The sequence below is a fragment of the Fukomys damarensis genome, unplaced genomic scaffold (genome assembly GCF_012274545.1).
Source record: "Fukomys damarensis isolate Sample0158 unplaced genomic scaffold, DMR_v1.0_HiC HiC_scaffold_16, whole genome shotgun sequence".
NCBI lineage: Eukaryota > Metazoa > Chordata > Mammalia > Rodentia > Bathyergidae > Fukomys > Fukomys damarensis.
In genome coordinates this window covers 70810879-70830486 of record NW_022900928.1, presented here as the reverse complement: position 1 = coordinate 70830486, position 19608 = coordinate 70810879, and the positions used below count along the sequence as shown (strand labels likewise).

Genomic DNA, 19608 nt, shown 5'->3' with positions numbered 1-19608 from the left:
TTTCACAGGAGCTGCTGCTTTACAAGGGCAAAGCCTCCTGGAACAGCTGGTTATAAAGTTTGCCCTCTGTGTTGTATTTCCTGTGGGTTTTAATTGCCTACATTGTCGGCAGGTATATATTAGCCTCGGTATAATGCCAGCTATATACATGCGTTGACCGATGTGGAAAGAGGGCTGAATTCAAAGCCATAGGATAAAACCTCTATTTTGAATCTGGCTTTTATCATTAGTTGCATGGATGTGGACATGTTTCAGAGTTTCAGTTCCTTAAGGACCAGGTAGGTATGCTAATTACATCTGCCCCACAGGATGCAGGAACGAAAGATATCATGGATTGTCATGGTATGGGCTTGGCATTGGAAGTATGCCAGGCACTGTGGTAAGTGCTAGGAAATATCAAGAATAATTACACCTGCTGAACCTCTATGAAAAGGATAAAGTACTACCCAAATGAAGAGATTATGATAGACTGAAACTGTACTTGTTGTTTCCATCTGTGTCTATGTGGGTGCCTTTCTTCACCAATGTGATGGAGGCACCCAACAGCAGGAGCCCACATCCCCTCTCTCCTCTCTGCTTTCCCCCATGGAGTCAGTTCAAGACTCCATACCCAAGCTGGTTTGATAAATTTCCCTTCACCGCCTGCATTCAAGCCTGTCATTACACTGGGTAATAAAGAGCCGTTTCTACTGGCAGCCTTTTGGCTCTTGGCTCCCACAAACACTAGGAGAACAACTGTGTTGGCACCGGACAGCTGCAGAGACAGACACGGTTTAATCTGATCATCTCCCAAGGTCTTGGACGTGTCAGACCAGCACATGTGTCTGCATTCCAACACGCCCACACCAAATTAAATCCAGTCCCACTACCAACGAGAAGGGTCAGCTTCCCACTGTCAGCCTCCAGCTCCTCCCCATCCCATAACCTTCCTCAAAGCCGACCAGAAAACTTTACCTCCTACAACTACGGATCTCTGAAAGTTGTAGAAAACAAACTAATTCCTTTTCAGCGACGCACCCAAATAACTCAGGTTTAGATAAATGGGGCCCAGTGTTACACTGATAATTTTGTTCAGTCTCTTAAATTTACTAGGACAGAAGCTACTTGCACTATTGTTTCTGGCATCAAGAAGAATAGCTAGCTGGGCAGGGCAGGACACACTTGTAATCCCAGCACCCAGAAGGCCGAGGCAGGAGGGTCACTGTGAAATCAAGGCTAGCCTGGACTTCATAGTGAAACCCTATCTTAAAAAAATAAATAAATAACAGCAGCTGGCATATAAGTATGTGTTCAATAAATACTTCTTGGGGGCTGGGGGTTTAGCTCAGTGTTGCTGCCACCTGCTTTGCAAGCACAAGGTCCCAAGTTCGATCCCCGGTACCAAAAAAACCAAACAAACAAACAAAGAACTTCTTGGAATAACTATGGAGGAAAAAGATGGAGAGAAGGATGCATCTTCTCCAACATCCTTCTTCCCTGCAGGATCCTATTACCCAGACCTGGAAGCAGAAGATGAGAAAAAGTACTGTTACCAAGGCAACCACAGCACCAAAAAAATAAAAAAGTTAAAAAAAAATACCCTTCAAAGCTGCCACAGGTCTTTATGGGGAAAAATACTTGACTGAAATTTGCAGACTGTACCAGGGCCATGGGTCACACATCAGACAAAATATTACTCACAATGTGTTTTTGTTCACCATAGCCTCCCTTATGGCAAGGACTGTCACTCTTCATCTGGTTTTGTCAAATTTGGCTCCCTTCAGTAAAGACCACCGTTAGAAGACTAGCAGTCTCTGGGAGACTCAGACAGAACAAAGGAAAAAAAAAAAAAAAGAAGAAGAAGAAGCCAACAGGCTTAAGACAGACAAGCTAATATGTAATGATCCAGATTTACATAAATGGCATATGGGGCATAATTATTCAGCTTCAAGAGGACTTCTTGCTTTGCAAAATGATTTAGATTAGAATTCCATGAAAATCAAATTTCCTTATATGCATTCATCATTTGATTATTCATTCATTTCCTAAATACATGTTTGCTGAGCTCTAACTATGTTCCACACAAAGAGCTTAGCAGGCACGCAATGAAATAAACTCAGCCTTCACAGTTTAGGGTCTGGTAAAGCATGAAGCATGAGCACATAATTCCTCTGCAGGACAGGATGATCCAGGAACACATACATAATAAGTCCCTGAAGTAGGAAATACTCTCTGGAGGAAAGGCAGACTGTGCTGCAGGAGAGGGCCTTAGGGTGGCGAAGTGCCTCAGATATGAGAAACTAGTAGTCTGAGGGAAAATGTCTGTGACGACTTGGAAATAAGCAAGCATCATATTTAAGGAACTGAAAGGTTGAGTTGGCTGCAGGCGTGGAGTACAAGGAGCAGAAACATAGGAAGCAAAACTGGTAAACGGAAGTGGGGGTGCAGCCAACTCAGACTACAGAGTGCAGGATTAAAGGGGAAGGGCCGTAACAGAGTCAGGAGGCAGCAGGCTTCTGTAAGCCCAAGCTACCCAAAGGAAATGTGTATGAGCCAGTTGTGGTATGAGCCTAAGGCCCAGGAAAGAGATGAGGCATGAGATATAAACAAGGCATTCCAGGCTATGCTTTGAATGTTCGTTCCCTCCAAACTCATGTGAAAATTTGATAGCTTTTATGGCAGTGTCAGAAAACCCTTGGGAGGAGTTGGGGCCATGAGCAGTCCACCCTTATGGGTAAAATTAATGCCATTACAAAAGGGCATTTTGATCTCCTCTTTGTCTTTCAGTCTTCTGTCATGTGGGGACACAACATTCCTTCCCTCCAGGAGACAGGCAAGCTTCCCAGCCTCCAAAACTGCAAGAAAATAAATTTCTGTCTGTTATAAATTACCCATTCTTAAATATTCTGTTGTAACCATAGATGAGACAGTCTTCATAAAAGGGCATAAACAAAGCCAAGTGCATAGATAACATTGACCAAAGATAGTGTATAGATTTAGAAGAAGAACAAGGAGAGGAAGAAGGAATGAAAGGGGAGCGGGAGGAAAAGATAAGGAGAAATAAGTAGCAACCTGGAGTCAGGCTGAGAATGGTGGCACATACTTGTAATCCCAAGACTCTGGAAGGCTGAAGCAAGAGGCTCATAATTTGAGCCCAGCCTGGGCAACTTAGTGACTTACCAAAAATTGCATAAATAGAAAGGGCTGGGGGGGCCAGAGATTTAGCTTAGTGGCTCTGCCACCTGTCTCGCAAGCACAAGGACCCGAGTTCGATCCCAAGTACCAAAAATTAAAAAAAAAAAAGAATGTGTAAATAAATAGAAAGGGCTGGGGATGTAGCTCAGTGAAAAGGCCCTCAGTTTGATACCAAAAAAAGAAAAGAAAAAGAGCTGGAGTTCTGGAGTCAACTGTAAACAGCATCCTGAAGGGACAGACAGATGAGAGTAGCCCTTCAATTATAAAATCTAGGTTCACACAGTTTCCACACCCACTATGAGATCAGAAAAGAGACATCTCACAATCAAAGAAGAAACAAATGACTGTTCCAGCTCACAAGAGCCAGAGTAGCAGACTTGGAGGTCTCACAGAATACCAAAAAAGCCTTCACTTTTGTTAACTAATTAAAAAGTTAGCATAATTTTTCAGCCCCATATACATCATTTTGTCTGATAAGATGATACACTCTTCACTTTACAGTTTCGCTGAGGCCCAAGGAGACTGAGTAACCTGCCCAGGACCAGAATGAGAAAACCAGCAGGCTGTCTTAGCTGGTCTCTACAGCCACTGCTAGGGTGGTCAACCTAGAAAAACCATCACCCCATCCCCAAAGACAGACAAGGTCTCACTGATTGAAGATATGCCTCCATTCTGGGCCAAGAAAAGCCCCCTAAAGAAAAAGAGCAGTTGGTTGCCGCAGCCCTGTATTCTAGATCCATCTCTGCCACCATTTTGGTGACCCAGGACTTCTCAGTTTCCTTGAAGTTGAAATGACTCACAGACCCATGCACCATGGAGCCTGGATTCTCTGAGAGAGATGCAGAACCAGGTGCCTACAGCTGCAGCTGTGTGTGAGTGAGGCTAGGTGACCCCGTAGTAAAATCAAGGCCCTACAGTCCGTTCCCTCTCCTTAGACCTATGTTGTTTTCATGCTTTAATCTGAATGCTACATTCTGCTGGAAGTGATCTTTTATGTGCTGACATTACATGCTCAGTCGGGAACTCCTCAGACGAAGGACCATCTACGTCCACAGCTTCATCCCAAACACGGAGCCTGGAGCCAAGTCCAATCCAGGGAGCCTCCCATAAACGTGTGCTGGGCCGTGGGGATGGCCTCTCCTGATCTGTCTTCACCTTCAGCCTGACCTCTGACTAATGAGACAAAAGGCATGATGTTCATAGAGGCATCTGGAGAAGTGGTCCCAGATGGGGAAAGCACTTCTGAGTGAGAGCAACTTCCGCTGTCCCCACGAACTCTCTGAGGGCTGGGCCAGCCAGGGTCTGTTCTGCTCATCTCCAACACTGAGTTCTAACACAGGAAGCTGACACTGGCTGAAAAGTCTTTCAAAGGTGAGGGAGGCTCCACTGACCTCACCCACTCTCCAGGGAGAGCCAAGGGCTTTCCTCAAAATCTGGATGCAAGGGTCTGAGTGAGTAATAATGAATCTCTGAAAATATTATCAAGCATGATGACCAGTTAGCGATTCTTTCATTTCCACTTAAGAGGAAGTGAGAGAAAAGGAATTTAGATTGTAGTAGAGGGGAATTTGTTAGGTCTTAGGTAAAACTTTCTCAAAGATATGCCTTGTTGCCAGCATAGGAACACCCACCTATCTATAATCCATCCCTCAGAGACTGAGGTAGGACAATCAAGGGGGCAGGATGATCAATGGGAATTCGAGGTCAGCCTGAACTACATCGAGAGACCCTGTCCCAATACACACACACACACACACACACACACACACACACACACACAGCACACACAAACTATGCCTTGAAAGCAGAAAGCAGTAACTAAGACAGGTTGTATAATCTTCTTCCCAGGCGTCTTTTTTCTTACAGTCCTGCGGACTGAACACAGGACCTTGCACATACTAGGCCAGTGCTCTACCACTCAGCGACATCTTCAGCCCTTGCTATTTTTAATTTTGAGACAAAGACTCAATAAGTTGCCCCGCCTGGCCTCAAACTTGTATCCTCCTGCCTGGACACCCTAAGTAGCTGGGATTACAAACGTGTGCTCCCATGCCCGACTTTTATTTCTAGTGAGATTTTTCATGAGTCAGGAAGTTAGGGTTCACCACAGACCCAGGTGGAAAAAACCCAGGTTATTACCCAAGCTAAGGGCAAAGTATTTCCTGGAGAAGCTCCACCCTGTTCGGAGTGACCTTTACTGCTGCCATTCCCTCCAGCTGACAATCAGCAAAAAGGCCAGAAAGAATTTTAGAGTACAGTGACCCAGCCAGAAGACAACACTGCCCAGCCAAGGTCAGCTGCTCCGCAGGGACGTCCTGGTGCGAACTGACCTGCTCAGGGACACCAGTCACCTAACCTCACTCACACACCAGGAGGCTCAGTGACACAGGCTCAGGAATCTCCAGAAACAGTACCTCTATTTCTATGCTTATTCTGCCCAAAATATATCAGATTCGGCTTTTGTTTCTGATCGCTGTCATGGAGCTTTAAAAACTCTTGGAATCTCCTAAGTGAAAGACATGTCTTTTGTTTTTGTTTTTGTTTTTGCTTGGTTTGGGTTTTTTTTGTTTGTTTGTGTTTTTTTGTTTGTTTGAGACAGGGTCTCACTCTGTAGTTGAGTCTGACGTGGAACTCACTATGTAGCCCAGGCTGGTCTCAAACTCACAACATTCTTGGCTCAGCCTCCTAAGTGCTGGGATTACAGGCGTGCGCTACCACACCCAGCTTTGGTTTAGTTTTCTGAGACAAGGTCTTGCTTTATAGCCCAGGCTGGTCTCCAACTCATGGTGATCCTCCTGCCTCAGCTTTCTGAGTGCTGGGATTACAGGCAAAGATCAAACATTAAAGATTAGAGGTGTTCTGGGTAGTGGCCCACATCTGAAATCCCAGCACTCCGGAGACTGAGATGGGAGAATCATTGCATGTTTGAGGTCAGCCTGGGCTACACGGAGAGACACTGTTTTAAAAAAACAAAACACAAAATAAAATAAAACCCACTGGTGAAACCCTGATATGTGCTACAATTGGGTTGAGAGAACATATGCAAGTAAAGGTTGATAGGATCACAAAGGTTAGAATGCCTAAAACAACTTTATTTATTTTTGGTTAATTGAGTCAGGATCTCACTATTTAGCTCAGGCTGGCCTTGAACTTACTATGTAGCTGCAGCTGCCCTTGAATTCACAGTGATCCTCCTGCCTCAGCCTTTAGAGTCCTGGGATTACAGTTGTAAGCCACCATACCCAGCTGACTGCTGGGTCTTCAGACTGAACAGTTTACCACCTAGGGAACATGAGGAAGAGCCCCTCCGGGGCTGAGTCTGGAGATGCATGAAGAGCTCTGGGTTCCATCTTCATATGCCCAGAGGTCTTGGAACCACTCTCAACTGACCAACCATGGCCTCCTGGGCTCACAGGTGGAAACTCCAAAGAGAACAAACGCCACTCTGTTTCGGAAAGATCCCATTCTGACCGAAGATCAAAACAAATCAGCTCACCAGACAGAGCTGCATGCTGTTTTCCTAGTAGGGATGAAAGCATGGAACGGTAGTAAAATCCCCTACACTTGGGTTTTTACTTACTCATAAGCAGTGGCCAGTGGCCTGGCCCACAGTCAAGGGGAAAAGCAGTGGAAACCCGGCCAAGTAAAAGGATGTCCTACAGGGCACAGCCTTGGGAAATCGCTGTGGGAATTTCAGGGCGTGCTGGAGTAGGACCTGTGGAAGCCCATCTGAAGAACCTCCTTCCAGGGGCACAGGGATCGGAATCCTCAAGCAGGTAGCCTGTGTGCTACCTAAGGTGGCTCCTGGGGCCCATGGAACAAGAAGACAAGGGGAGCTGTGGCGATGCAGAGGTGGGCTGAACCTTGCATAGCCCTCTCGCACCACCTGAGGCACATGGCAGAAGAACTGTGCTGTCTGCCAGCAAGAGACAGAGAACACAGATGGCTCTGTAGCAGACAACCCAGAAGGAAGCTCTGCACCCACCTGGCCAGTCAGCTTGATGCCAGCGGCATAGGGGGCTACCAATTGGTCTTGACAGGAAGAGACATTGACTCTGGACTGCACGCCTGATGGAAAACAAAGACACTCAAGAGTGCTATAAAGGACCAAAACACAGGACACTTCACCACTCTGGATGTCTAGCTATCGTTCCAGAGAGCGGGAAACACAGTTTACAGTCATTAATCCCAACAGTGAGAGGAAGTACCCTCCTCCAAGTAACAGTTTGGTAGAGAAAAGGGTCGTGAGTGTGTGCTTACAGCAACATAATGGGAGCTGTGTTCACACTAGAGAGCATCCTGTTTGCTAGTAGAGAAGAGGGGACGGAGGAGAAAGTGGTACATACCCGTCTTGGTCTGTTTTCTACTGCTATAAAAATATACCTGATGATGGGTATTTTATAAAGAATAGAAATTTATTTAGCTCGTGGTGCTGGAGGCAGAGACATCCAACACCGTGGCACTCAGATGTGCTTATTTAGCATCTACTGAAGACCCCATGCTGCACCACATAAAGAGATGGAGAAAGTGTGCCTGCTCAAGCCTTCCCCTCTTCTTATCAAGCCACTAATGCCACATGGAGGCTGCACCTTCATGACTTTATCTGTTACCTCCCAACATCCCAACACCACAAACACCACTAACACATTAATTTAGGAATTAAGTCTTCAACATATAAACTTTTGGGAAAAGTATATAAACCAGAGCAGGTCACTAGACATCTTTTATGGGGCCTTATGCATGCTAAGCACATACTGTACCATTGAGCTATATCTCCAGTGCTATATTTTTAGTTTTCCTTTTCCTTTCTTCCACATATTACCTCTACTTTCTTTTTCCTACGCAATACAGCATGGCTAACTCCTAAGCAAGAAGCTGCAACTGTGTTTTTATATATAAGAATTTCTAAAAGCTTCATAGGGCTGATTGTGCTGTCACCTCTTTGGGCACAGTCAGGGTTAAGAATATGTGCAGCCTTACTAACAAGGCATCAAGACAGCACATTAGTCAGTCCTCCCAACCTGAGGGCAAGACACTTGCTAGACTAGAACTGCTGCTGGCAATCTGGACCAGCACAGTGGCAGGGTTTCCCGTTCCTTCCAACAGTGGAAAAGTCTGTATGTAAACAGAGAAGGAGGGAGAACAGCTGAGAGTAAAAGAATAAATAAGTTAAGGATGAAGGAAATACAATATTATATTTACACCTCAGTATAGGCTCAGAACAAGAGGTGGTACTGTCTCTTAGCTCCGTTATAATCTGCTACAATTACTATTAAAAGGTGAAGCCTCACACTGCTGAGACCACACCTGCATTCAGAACCTGACAAGATCAAATGGAAAACTGCAAGCCTGAGTGGCTTGACACTGGGAGATATTTCACACGCTATAACAATGGACTGGACTAATTAATAATGATTGGACGGGACTCGAGCCATGTGCAGTATCTTTTGAATTATCTCAATGCCTTTGTTATGAGGGATCTATGAGCAGAGGTGAAGGATGGCCCTTGGTATACATGAAATATATTTGGCCTTTATCCCCAGCTCCAGTCACAGAGCTTCTAAAACACTTGGAATCTCCAAGAGATGGGGGTATCTTTTATTCATAAGGATCCCCTTTGATATCCCTGAGTTTATACTAGTGAGGTAACCAGAGCCCCAAGGCAGCCTCAGGATGGAGCCACTCACCACAGAGACCAAGTGGTCAGACGATCGGGGGTTCAGAACTTTCAGCACAGTCCAGCAGCCTCCAGAATAAGTGAATGATGTGTTTGAGTGTGAGCTGGGTTTTAAAGCTGGAGAGCAAACTCTAGAAAAAACCTTAGGCAAGAATATTTGCCCAGCCTCTGGGTTGCCAAGCTCAGGGATGGTGCCAGGACCGTGGTATGCCCAGAAAGACCAGGGAAAATCCTTGCTCACTCTAAATTTTATCCTGCATCACTCTCTGGCTGTCCAGCTGTGTCTCTGACAATAAGGTAGTAAACACAAGTGTCACATTAGTCAAATTCAAAGAGGGGTCCAAAATCCAGGACTGCAATCATTTTCTCTGAGGCACAGCAGCCTGGGACTTCAAATTGGTACCTAATGTGGGGGCAGGCGTACTGGACATTTTCTCCAGGCAGACAGACTCAAATGAATTATAGGATACCTGCGTGTCCACTGTAGAATGAAGTAACTCACACTTCTGACAACAGAAGTGTCCTGTGTTGAGTGTGTGAGTAATAAGAGAAAACGATTTGTTCCTTCTTTTAGACTTCTCTATTCTCAACCTTTGAATCAGTGTTTTCCCTTACTTTCTATGGGTATAAAGTACAGAAGAGCAGAGGGAAGAGAAAAGTCCTTCAGAGAGAAAAGTTTTCTAGTGAGAAAAAACACCAAACAGCTATACACCAAAAATACAGATGGGGTGGTGCGTGCCTGTAATTCCAGAAATCAAGTCCAGCCTGGGCAAATTAGCAAGATCCTGTCTCAAAATAGAAAATAAAAAAGGGTTGAGAATTTAGCTCAGTGCTAAGGCCCTGGGTTCCATCCTTAGTCCCCCCAAAATAAACTTAAGGCTGCTAATTGTTGGATTAGCTTGTTAAAATATAAACTATTTTCCTCACAAGTGTGCAATTAATTAAAATAATTTATTTTAAGGCAACAAGCTGCACTGGGTGTGGTGGTGCACAAATGAAATTCTACCACTCGGGAGGCTGAGGCAGAAGGATTGCTGTGAGTTACTGGCCTACATAGCAAGACCCTGTCTCAAAAACAAAAGTAAACAAAAAGTACGAAAAAGGCAACGAGCTGGCCAGGCATGGTGATGCACACCTGTAATCCCAGCACTGGAGAGGACTGCCAGGCCAGCCTGGGCTATGAAGTGGGTTCAAGGCCAGCATGAACTATATAGCAAGACCCTGTCTCAAAGAAAGAAACGGGGAGGGGGGGACAAGTTGTGCTCACTTTGGCAGCACATATACTAAAAAAACAACAAGCTGAAAGATCTTTGGCGAGTCTCAAAGGCACAAACAATCCATTATCCTTCTGCATTTTCCCACGGTCGTGGCAAGTATTACAAGGGTTATTATTTTAGTAAGTTTCATTTTACTGTAATTAAATATCCAAGGCAGGCTAACTTTCTTTTTCTTTTTCTTTATTTAGTACTGGAGATTGAACACAAGGCTTTGCAGTGAGCTACATCCCCAGCTCTTTTCTTCTGTATATTTGAGACAGGGTCTCACTAAATTGTTCGTGCTGGGCTTGAACTTGTGATCTTCCTGCCTCAGCCTCCTAGAGTGCTGGGATCACAGGTGCTCAACACCATACCCAGCTAGGCTAACTTCATTTAGCTCATAATTCTATGAGGTTCAATAGCTTGTATCTGGTGATGGCATTCTTGCTGTCAGAATCCAGAGGTGGCAGAGGACTTCACATGACAATGATAGGGAACAGGTATGTGTGTGTCTATTTGGTTTCTCCCTTTTTTTTTTTTTTTTTTTTTTTTTGAGACAGGGTCTCACTATGTAGTTCAGGCTTGTTTTGAACTCACTATGTTGCCCAGGCTGGCCTTGAACTTGGGTGATCTTCCTGCCTCAGCCTGCTGGTTGCTGGCTGCAATTATAGGTGTGTGCTACCACACCTGGCTCTCCCTCTTACTATTAAAAAGATTTAGTTGTGGGGCCCCCACCCTAATAACCTTATCTAACCCTAATTGCCTCCCAAAGCGCCTGCCTTTAAACATCACAGTTGGGTAATATCTCACAGTGAGATTCAACTCCAGCCTGCTTTCCAAGGTTCAACCCATGTTCAGACCACAGCAGTCACCACCCCCAAACTGGGTCCCCAGGAAAATTATTTTCCCACAGTTGCAAAAGAGAAAGGAAAAACCAACTGTTTTTCTAGTTCCCTCCCTCTGTCCGCTCATTTCCTGGCTAAACTTGCCAACCAGAAAACCAAGTGCAAATCTCTGTGGTCAGACTGCAGAGGATGAGACCCCCACACTGAAAACAGACATCACTGCGGTGCCATCCAGACCGAAGGAGGAGGAGCTCCAGGGTGTGTCAGTCAGTTCCCAGCAGGCTGAGATCCTCAGTCGGAGCCCTGAGTTCCGGGCAGTGGCCCAGTGTGGCCTCGGTGACGCACCTGGTCAGTCCTCTCATTTCTCTCACCTACAGATCAGGACCAGAGAGACGGAAATGTGTAAGATCTGCAGAAGGGGGAGCTTCACACCATCTGCCCAAAAAATCCACAGGGCCTCCAAGGCAACACCAAGGCGATTTCCTGGAACCCCTCCCCCCCCCTCACCTAACACACAGATGTATTTTCTTAGCAATCATTTTGAACTATGTGACCTGAATTAAAAAAAAAAAAATCCGGAAACATAACAAAGAGAAGAGAGAAGAGAGAATCTGAAATCAAGAATACCTCTCAGTAGGGGAATGGGGTCAGCAGGCCATTCTCTGAGCTCTTTCAACAGCGTGAAGCCTCTCCAGCCTGCCTCCTTCTCCAACTTGAAAGGTCAAGTTTGTTTTCTGCTCTCTACCCCTGAGAAAAGTTTCCTTGCTCCTCTGAGAGGAGGAAGCTTCCTCCAGGGCCAAGCCTTGGGGGAAGAGCTCCTAGGGCCCTAAGACAATTACAATGATATCCTTCCTACCAGGTACCATAACCCTTAACAAGTCACTTACAGATGGAGAAAAGAATCCCAAGAACACCAAGTCCCCAGGAAAAGCCCTCAGCCTTCCTAAAGCTCTTATACTCACAGCGGGCTGGCAACTACATCTGGGCCCTCCAGGCCAATCTGGGCTCGGCAGAGAACACCTAGAGCACCCGCTGACAACTCGCCCCTTGGGGTCAGAAAGAAAAATCCCATCCTGGTAGCTTAGTCATTCAGTCGCCTTCATGAAAACTGAGTACACATTGGGCAGGGGATTTAGCTCAGCCAGTGGCCTGCCTTGCAAGCGCAAGGACCCGTGCTCAATCCCCAGTACCAAAAAAAAGAAAGAAAGAAAACTGAGTACACTAAAAGCCATTATCAGTGACCAGCATAGCAAATGGAGGATATCCTGTACCTAGAAGCAACTAAAAGAAGAAGGGCAGAGTTGTCACCTGTCCATCAGCCCTGTACTCACCCAGTCTCTGGCCTGGCATGTAGCTGGCACACCCAAGTGCATAACCACGTGGAAATCAAAACCCCAGTTTGCACAGAGGAAGCTGACCAGTGTCAATTAGACCTCAGGGCTCCATCCCCACAGTCTGTTTCCACAAATTATTTTCATCTGGCAAGCAAAGGCAGGCTACTTCTCACAGAGCAGGCAGTCCATCTACACCAGCCCCATGAGCCACACTGCTGTGCTTCCCCCAGCCGCGTGCAGGTCTCCCAAGGGCCTTCTCATGCTCTGACTGAGTCCCTAACCTTTCCTCAGTTCCTTCACACCTTCACCTTCTCAAGCATGCCAGGCCCACTATCTCTGGGCCCTGGGGCAATGGTGTGGTGGAACTGTAAAGAACCAGGCCTTGGAATCAGAAGGACATGGTTCAAACTTCAGCCTTGCTTCTATTTGCCCAGGAGCAAGTTAATCTCTGAATTTCAGGTTTCTCCGCTATAAAACCCACCTTGGATTTGCAGCGAGGATTAAACGTGATCATGTATTTAAGGCACTTAGCAGAAAACTTGGTGCAAAGACATAGCTCCTGCCCTCAACGAATTACAGATCTTGTACAAGTCTTTGCTAGTTAACCCTATCCAGCAACAACTGACTACTCTTTTTGTTATTGTTTTCTGATTTTTGTATTGTTACCCTGGGTTTTGTTTTCTTCTGCTTTGGTCTAAGTAGCTGGGATTGCAGACATGTGCCATCATGCTTGGCATAGCACTAGCTTCTCAAGTCTGCTGAGCAATCACAGGGCTGTCTTGCATTTATTTGTTGCTCTGTGTTAAGGATGTGAACTTTCTCTCTAACATACTTCCTGTGCTTCTTGCACATGGCAGGGCACACATGGCAAGCTCTACAAATAATGACTTCTGATAGAGCATTTGGGTACACAAAATTGCTCTGCTTCCCTGAAAATTGCACTGAATCCTAAAGCAAGTCTTCCTTTAAGAGTCAGAGGAAGAGTATGGAGAACCCAGATAAATACACCTGGATTAGCCATCTTTCTGATGCTGGAACAAAATATCTGACATACACAACTTAGAAAAGGTTTATTTTGACTCATGGTTTCAGAGGTTTCAGTCCACAGTTAGCTGGCTCCAAGACAGAAAAGGCGGAAAGCAGATCATCTCATGACAGCCAGGAAACAGAGAGCAGGGGAAGAGTCAGAAAGAGAGACAGCGAATGAGGGCAAGAATATACTCCTCGAAGTCACACTGCTGGTGACCCACCTCTTGCAATCAGGCCCTAACTCCTCACAGCTCATTCAGCTACAAACTCATTGGTGGATCAATCCATTGATGAGTTTGGTGCTCCCATGAACTAATCGCCTATCAGAAGGCCCATCTCTGAACAGATAACTCTTTTGGGGGATAATTTTAACCAAACCATAATCATACCAAGGTCTATTCACTACTTGCAAACTGTGCACCAGCTAGGCTGGCACCAGAGAGACAACCCAGCCTATCAGTTTTGGACAGAATCAATGAGAGGCACTACCAGAGGCAACATGTGGAGCCAAACAAAAAAACCTGAGGCTCCAGGTTGGAAATGTTCTCTATCTGCCAGCCTGCTAGACTGCGAGCCAATGTGACAAGGTAGGTATGTTACACAGAAAAGGGTAAGGAACGGCCAAGAGAAAGATGGTCCAAAGAGTCATCAAGAAGAATGTGCTCAGGAGGGAGAAGCAGAGATCTTTTTGAGTCTCATAAAAAGACAGTCTGCAGTTGTCCATGGCTCAGTTTATTTGCCCTCTGTCATCTTTCCCTCCCCCATGATAACAGATAGTGATGACAAGACACCATCCTGGAAGATGTGGCCCCACTTGATTTCTGACTTTGGGCCAGAATTCAACAGATCACACAGGAGCTCTGTTTCTCAGTTCAGAGTTTGAACTACTGTTGTAACTAATCAGGGCAGAGAATTTAGGGAGACATTCTAAATTCTTTTCTTGTCTTTTGTTTTTTCTTTTTACCTGTTGTGGTTGTTACTGTTTGTTTGTCATGGGTACTAATTCTAAAAGCTTCCCCTTTCAAATTCATGCCACATTATTTCCTGAATTCAGAGGGCAATATGGCCAATTTAATAAAAAAAATTGTGTTATCTTATGTTAAACAGTGATTTTGACAATGACTCCCAGTTAGACAACTGGAAGAACAGGGCAAAGCTTTTGGCCACCCCCCACCAGCTTCCCAAGTTACCAAGACAAGCAAGATTAATTGCCTCAAATTCTATTCTGGGCATATCCTTTCCAGGCTCCAGAATCTACACAAGCTCCCTATTGAGTTCCTTCCTCTTTGTATGTAAAGAAGTCTGTATATAGGATCTACATTTCTGAAGACTGATTGATTACTTTAAATTCAAACTCTCTGGCTCCCATTACAGTCTCTCAACCAGACAGCTCAGTAGTCCTTTTCCCACATTCCTCATTAAAACCACACTTGGTAACCCATCCCCATCTATCGCCAACATACCTGCTATGCTTTCAATGTATCCCCCAAATGCATATACATTAGAAAACTCAATTCCCAAATTCATGTGTTGGTGCTATTTGGAGGAAGGGTCTTTGGGGAGTAATTAGTATAAGATGAGGACGTGAGGATAGAGTCCCCCTGCTGACTTTACTGTCTTTTGAAGAGGAAGAAAAATCCAAGTTAGCAGCTTGTCCTGTCTTGCCTGTGAGGCCTTTGCCCTGTTATGGATGGATCAAAAAGACCTCACTAGATGCTGAGTATATGCCAGTACCATGGTCTTGGACTTCCATCCTACAGAACCACAAGCCAAATACATCTCTATAAATCTCTAATCTTCAGTATTTTAATATAGCAATGATAGGTTATCCATTCCCATCTTCACGTCAACACACTCAAACTGCTTTCACCAAGACGTGTTTGATTCCCCCTTCACAACTCATCTCTTCTTAACAAATGGATTAGTGGTCATCTAGGGCTGGCAAGCTGAGCCTGGGCACTTGATGATGCTGGCTAAGGGGTAGGGAATTTTACTATAGGCAACAAAATTATAAAATTGGGTGTGTAATGGTGACACATATCTATGAATAATGCCAAAAACTACTGAATCAAACATGGTTTGTTTTTTCTTTTCCTATCATGAGAATAGGACTCAGGGTGTCTCTCTCTCTCTCTCTCTCTCTCTCTCTCCCCAAAATCTTTATTTCCCCCCAATGAACATCAGGGAACCAGGGCTTCTGGTGTCCCTGCCCAACCCCACCCCTCCTCCAGGTCCAGACAAGGTCTCTGCTCTAGAGATGGATGCCCAGAGCTGCTGATGCCTCCTACAGGTAGCCCACTGGCTTCCTTCCAAAGGGAATGGTCCCCTTACCATCCCAGTGATAGCAATTCTGGCTAGCCCAGAATGAGGGTCTCTTGCATGCGAGGTAAGTACTCTAACACTGAACTAGACTCACAGCCCTGAATTAAACACTTTAGGAGATGTGTATAGTATGCAAATTAGGTCAAAAAAACTGTTTCTCTGGACTCATCTGCAGGAAATTTTTCCAGACTCATGAACAAGAATCCATGTCAAACAGTGATAAAATGAAATTATCCACTCATTCACTCACTCACTAGTAATTTATTCTTCAACAAACATCTACATATTTATGATCACCATGAAAGACCAGGTACAATGCTAGGCAGTTACAACACAGAGGTGGACAAGATCCGACTTGGAGTATTCAAGTTTTGTTTTGTTTAAACTTTGTGTAGTTAAAATCCATAAACTATAGCTCTCTGAGCCCCTTATCTCCTACGTCTTCAGAAAGAATTCCATAGCAAACCTGAAAGGTGTTTTCCCCATTATGGAGAGGCAGATTTGGGGTGGAGGTGGGTAAGGAAAGATGCCACGTTACGCTAATCCTCCTTAATCCAAGCCACAGCACGGTCATTTTCTAAGCATCATTTCCGAGTCACATAATGTGTGAGAAGGCAGGTGCTGCACGGGGACATGTGAGTACATCACCTCACACCCTGAAGCACGTAACCCTTCCATGTGAGAGCCTCACAGAATAAAGACAAGGCTTCACCCCTGAACAGCAAGAGGAAGTTTAAGAAACATTTTCACATGTGACCTCCCATAAACCTGTGGATTTGCCCTTCCACAGATGAAGGAGGTAGAGCGAGGTATCCAAACTCCGTAGCAAGTCAGTGATGTAAATTAAGTATAAGCCTAAGTTTTCTGACTTTGTGGCTGCTGCCCTCTGCCCCTTCATGCCTTGAAATTTTTTTCTTAGGCAATCTTAGCGAGTTCCCACAAGCATCTGTTCACTTGATTGTTCCCTTTCTTTCCAAGAAGCCTTCTATCTCCAAGGCCTAAAAATGATGAGGTTTTGCTTTAGACACAACCTAGATAAATACCAATACTGGCAGTACAACAGTGGTTAAGTATAGAAATTTGAGTCACAAAAATTTGTTTGCACCTAGAATCTGCCTTTTCTTTTCTTTCTTTTTATTTTATTTTATTTTTTTTATTTGCAGTGCTGGGGATCAAACCCAGGAGCTTGTGTGAGCTAAGCCAGCACTCTGCCACCAAGCTAGACCCCAGCCCCAGAATCTGCCTTTTCTGTAACACAGTCAGACCTCTGTATCTTCACATTCAACCAACTGTGGATGAGAAATGGTCAGACAAAAAAATGTTTCTACCCTGAACATGTACAGACTTTTTTGTGTGATTACCTAGTCCCTAAATAATACACTACAATTATTTAGATAGCATTTATGTTGCATTAGGTATAAGTAACCTAGAGATGATTTAGCATATACAAGGAGATATATATTGGCTATATGCAAATATTACATCATTCTACATAAGGAATTTACTATCCACAAGAAGCCTTGAAACCACCCTGCAGTGGAAACAAAGGGATGACTATATACACATAATATTCTAATCCAATAAGCCACCTTTAAAACAACAACAAAAAACTATTTTAAACCATACCTAGGAAGTGAAAAATTCTTCCTGATTTTAAGAGTGTGGTATAGCACCCTTAAATAACTCAAAACGAGGAGCCTTAAATCTAATTACATTCACCCACACCTCAACCCTAAACAGAAATTTGACACTCTTTATATTTTTTCTTTAGTATACATAGCAGAATCTGGAGGTCAAAACAAGGTTTCTAGCATTTGAAGGGAAAGCTGACAAGCTGTGTGTGTGTGTGTGTGTGTGTGTGAGAGAGAGAGAGAGAGAGAGAGAGAGAGAGAGAGAGAGAGGTCACGCACGTGTGTGTTTCCTACTGAACCCAGGGCCTAGAACTTGCTAGGCAAGCGCACTGCCACTGATCTGCATCCCCTAACATTTTTAAAGTTGATTTTAAAGGCCCTACTAAATTAACCACAGAGGCATTTAACTTTCAATCATCCTGCCTTAGCCTCCAGAATAGGTGAGATTATAGGTGTGCACCACCACACCCTCTGACAAGCTTGCCCTTTCCTTCTACTCTGTAGAGAAGGCAGCAGGTTGAAGAGCCAGAAGTGAAAGAACCATTAACCCAAGATCCACAGAAGCCCCACATTCAAACCCTACCATCCGCACAGGACAGGAGAACAATGTCCCCAACATTGTAAACAGAAGAGAGAAATTGTGCGAGGCTCAGAACACTCATCTTCCGCATCATGAAACCCTCTCCTCAGTGTCCACCCAACGGCCCATGGTTCACGTGCCCCTCTGGCCTTCACCCGTATCTCTGCCCTTAGCCTATCTTACACACCAACCTCATCCCATTCCTGTTTTCCTCTATCTGCATTTGACTTCCTCTACTTCTCCAGGGCTCTCTCGCACAACCAGTACCATGTGGCATAGAATATGTTACTCAAGGGCTAATCTGCTCAATAGAAGTGAAACTTACATCTTCATTTCTTTCCTTTTTCTTTCTTTCTTTTTTAATTGGCATACACCACCACTCCAGGCCTAAATCTTAATTTCTTATACTAGTGCCCTCCCATCCTCCTACCCAATTTCCACATCTCCTCCCTCACTCTACCCACTTCTTCCCCATACCCTTCTCAACATCGCCACCATTAGCTGGTGCCAGACCAACTCTACATGAACATTCAATAAATACTTGTTGAAGTGAAATGAACGAAACTGAAAAGAAAGGGTGAAGGACTCCCTGGGAAATTGGTCCATGGCTGGGTTATCAGATGCAAGACCACAAGTCCCTGTTAGGACTCACAGCCCTGGTCTACAGGCAAATGGGTAAATGGGTAGAGTATGTGGTATCGATGAGCCAGTGAGACACACACACACACACACACACACACACACACACACACACTGGCACTCACTCCCAATTCCGGGGGGTGGCAGCACCCCCACAAGGCTACTGGACTGCTGTGGGCTTTTACAGCAATGCTGCACTGTATAAAGCACTCCCATCACCACGCAGATGGCACATTTACCTAGCAAAATTAGGTGGCACAATCCACAGTGGCATGGAAATGCGTCTCTGATGTGGTGGGAAATGAGACTCAATGTGAACGCCCCATCTCTACGCACGTGGGCCAGCTGAAGGTAACCCGCTAGAGCCAAACAATAAAAACTGTAATAGAATTCAGAAACCCAAGTGGAGGACTTATCTATCTCCATCTGCACAACAGGAATCAGGAGTTCCTAGCCCGGAGTTTGTGTGGGGATGAAATTTGGAGCGACATGGGAACGTGCTTATCGCAGGACCACATGTAGTAAGGGCGCAGTAAACACTAGCTACTGTTGTTTTTATTATTCCTTTTACTGTGAGAATTAAAGGACAGAGAATGCATCCTGAAGCCCAAGGCCAGTGTGGCACAGAATATGAAGCCCCTCGTCCCGGCTGGGGTAGTGAGTGACGAGGTGGAAGCTAAGATCCACTAGCCCTGGTAGCGGGCTCTGAGGCAGGCACCAGCTTTTCTCCGGAGGTTTCCACCACCAGGAGCGCCCCCCGGGGGGGGGCAGGACGGCTCTGGAGAGGGGCGAGAGGCCCGGGGGAGGAAGGCGGGGCGGCCGGGACGTACCTGCTTTCACTGCACTCCTTCCGCTCCCTCACCTTCAGCCACTTGCGGAGGAGGAAGCGCTTTCGGCGCGGGGAGGCGCTGGGCGTGGAGCAGTTGGACCACGGAGTGTCCTCGTCGCTGGAGGGCGTAATCTCGATGGACGGCAGCTGCAGGAACTCCTTGCTAGGGGCCAGGACGCCCGGCAAGTCCTGAGCCAGGCCGGCCTCCAGGCTCTGCTCCTGCACGTTCTTCATCCGGCGCATCTTGAAGCGCCGGCGGCGGAGCGTGGGGGTGGACGAGCTGGACCACACC

General features: G+C 45.5%; 1 protein-coding gene across 3 annotated transcripts in view; it reads right to left on the bottom strand.

Annotated features, from left to right (window-relative positions):
* Gramd1b (GRAM domain containing 1B) overlaps positions 1 to 19602 on the bottom strand; it is a 163672-nt gene extending 144070 nt beyond the window's left edge. For all 3 annotated transcript variants that reach the window (XM_033764404.1, XM_010618051.1, XM_033764405.1), the window contains exon 1: positions 19318 to 19602. In XM_033764404.1, coding sequence (XP_033620295.1) covers positions 19318 to 19559 — 242 coding nt within the window. In that variant the 5' untranslated portion in view covers positions 19560 to 19602. The remainder of the gene's footprint in view (positions 1 to 19317) is intronic.
* Positions 19603 to 19608: the final 6 nt, after the last annotated feature.